Source organism: Penaeus vannamei, chromosome 36, assembly GCF_042767895.1.
Source record: "Penaeus vannamei isolate JL-2024 chromosome 36, ASM4276789v1, whole genome shotgun sequence".
In the NCBI taxonomy this organism is placed as follows: Eukaryota; Metazoa; Arthropoda; class Malacostraca; order Decapoda; family Penaeidae; genus Penaeus; species Penaeus vannamei.
The window spans coordinates 24,203,897-24,206,396 of record NC_091584.1 but is presented as its reverse complement, the minus strand read 5'-3'; the positions used below and the strand labels follow the sequence as shown (position 1 = coordinate 24,206,396).

Sequence of the window (2,500 nt, the reverse complement as noted above, 5' to 3'; positions counted from 1 at the left end):
TTATTCTTTTAATCTTTTCGCCCCGAAGGTTACACTGGACGGCAATTCTGGCTGGACGGCTCGGATGCGCAGGCGGAAGGCAACTGGGTGACGTCTTCCGGCCAAGCAGTGCCTCGAGGAACTCCCTTCTGGGCGGCCTTCCAAGATTTCCAGCAGCCTGATAACGAACACGGAGGAGAACATTGTCTCGAGATGGAGTCTTCCGAGTTCTTCTACTTGAACGATGCCGTTTGCGGAGACAAGAGCAACTTCATATGCCAGTACAAGCCGCAGAGGCAAGGTAAAGGCACCTAGCTGTGCGTCTTGATTCATAACGCACTGAAATACTTGTGCAGACACACACACACACACACACACACACACACACACACACACACACACACACACACACACACACACACACACACACACACACACACACAGACACACACACACACACACACACACATATTTCTCTCATAAATACCCACATAACCTACCTTAGCAACTGCCATCAACAGATGAGCGAGACCCAGCCCCGCCCACCCAAGCTCCAGAAGAGGCAGCTCGCGAAGTCCACAGCGGCCAGTGTCCAACCTTCTACGCGGAAGTCGGGGGCCTCTGTCTCATGTTCGTCACGTGGGCCGAGCAGACCTGGCACGAGGCGCGGCAGACCTGCGGAGACTCGAGCGACCTGCTGGCTGTCACTGATGCCGAGGTCCTAAGGGCCGTGTACCTCTACTTGCACGAGGAAAGTAGGTTTGCTTTTAACTTGGTGTATGTCTCAGCAGTTTTGGTCTGAAGTCATCTTCACCATGCTTAGATAGGTCACAGACTAGATAAGGCAGTGGATATTAGATATATGCCTAGATATATGCCTTCTCTTATAGAGTTCTATCATATTCATACTGCTGATAAGTCACATACTAGATAAGGCAGTGGATAGTAGAATATATAAGCATTTTCTCATAAACTTCTATCATATTCTTACTGCTTAGAAGGTTACAGACTAAATTAGGCAGTGGATATTAGAAAATATATCTTTATTCTCCCCCAAAAACTTCTATCTACCTGATCATGCATTTGCAATAAGCAATAGTATTTTAGCCCTTTAATTAATCACATTTCTTCCTCAGATATAGCAGCCCACAGTTTCTGGCTGGGAGGTTCCGATTCCACTGAAGGGCATTGGGTCTACACCACAGGAGAGTCTGTCCCAATGGGTAAGTTTACCCAGTTAAGCTTTTTTCAAGTTTTTATTTATTTCTCATTAAATCTTCCCCGTCCTATTAACACAATGTCACCGGATAATTACACCGTGGATTGTAGTGTATGTATACACACATACACACACACACGCTCTCTCTCTCTCTCTCTCTCTCTCTTTACCTATCTATCCATCTATCTATCTAACACAAACACATCAGCACATGCAATATCACATATACATGCATACATACTCTTGTATCTCTTTTTTGCTCATAGATGGCTCCACAAGTGTATTCAGCCAAGAAGGCAACTAGAGAGAGCTTAAATGATCGCCCTTAGTTTATCACTTCCCTCGAGTTATCGGGAAAAAAGTTTGGCTAGCCATTGTTATTGATGGTGACATTGCAATTATTGATATTTAAATTATAATAACGTTATTTACGATATCAACTGCTATAACAAAATAAAAAGAATATTTCCAAAAATCAAGAAAAAGGGTAAACAAATGCGATGGGTAGGATTAAAGCACTTGCGTGAAGACTAACAACATATGCCAAAGTACAGTGGGCATTGTACACACACACACACACACACACGCGCGCGCAACTATGGAATGAGCCGTAATGAATGGTTTCATCTATAGCGACAGCCATCTAGAAATGAGAAGATTTGAATAACTTTTTTCCCTTTTATTTTCAGGCACACCTTTCAAGGTCTATCCGTGACAGTTCATTTCAGGAACTAAGGAGGAACTAGAGTGAGAACTTCTGGTACTCCCGTATCTGGGTTCTTCACTATTGTTCAGGACGTGGCCTGTTCGTCTAAGCTGAACCCTCTGTTGTTTATCGTGGGTAATCACAGCCTTACGTGTTATAAAAAAGAGAGAGAGTGAGAGAGAGAGAGAGAGGGAGAGAGAGAGAGAGAGAGAGAGAGAGAGAGAGAGAGAGAGAGAGAGAAAGAGAGGAAGCAAAGGGAGTGTTTATATTATGGAAAACAAAAATAAAAGATTGAACATTATCTTAAATGTAAGAATATCTCTTCTGATTCTACCCTTTTAATGGTTCACTACAAGCGACTGTTGATTCATCTTTACGCCTTTGATGTTAGTTTTAGTTCATTGTTTATGAACGTTGATTTTACAAGCGACAAAGACAAAAATGATATACATATATGTGTGCATTTATATATGCATATGTATATATATATATATATATATATATATATATATATATATATATATATATATATATATATATATATATATATATATATATTCTGTATATATATATATGTGCACACACACACACACACA

The 2,500-nt window shown here is 41.3% G+C and overlaps 1 protein-coding gene across 1 annotated transcript in view; it reads left to right on the top strand.

Moving 5' to 3' along the window:
• Positions 1-1,913, top strand: part of LOC138859498 (macrophage mannose receptor 1-like) — a 3,262-nt gene extending 1,349 nt beyond the window's left edge. The window contains exons 4-7 of the mRNA XM_070114926.1: positions 29-280; positions 501-734; positions 1,116-1,202; positions 1,888-1,913. Of these exons, the coding sequence (XP_069971027.1) occupies positions 29-280; positions 501-734; positions 1,116-1,202; positions 1,888-1,913 (599 nt within the window). The remainder of the gene's footprint in view (positions 1-28; positions 281-500; positions 735-1,115; positions 1,203-1,887) is intronic.
• The last annotated feature ends 587 nt before the right edge of the window (positions 1,914-2,500 follow it).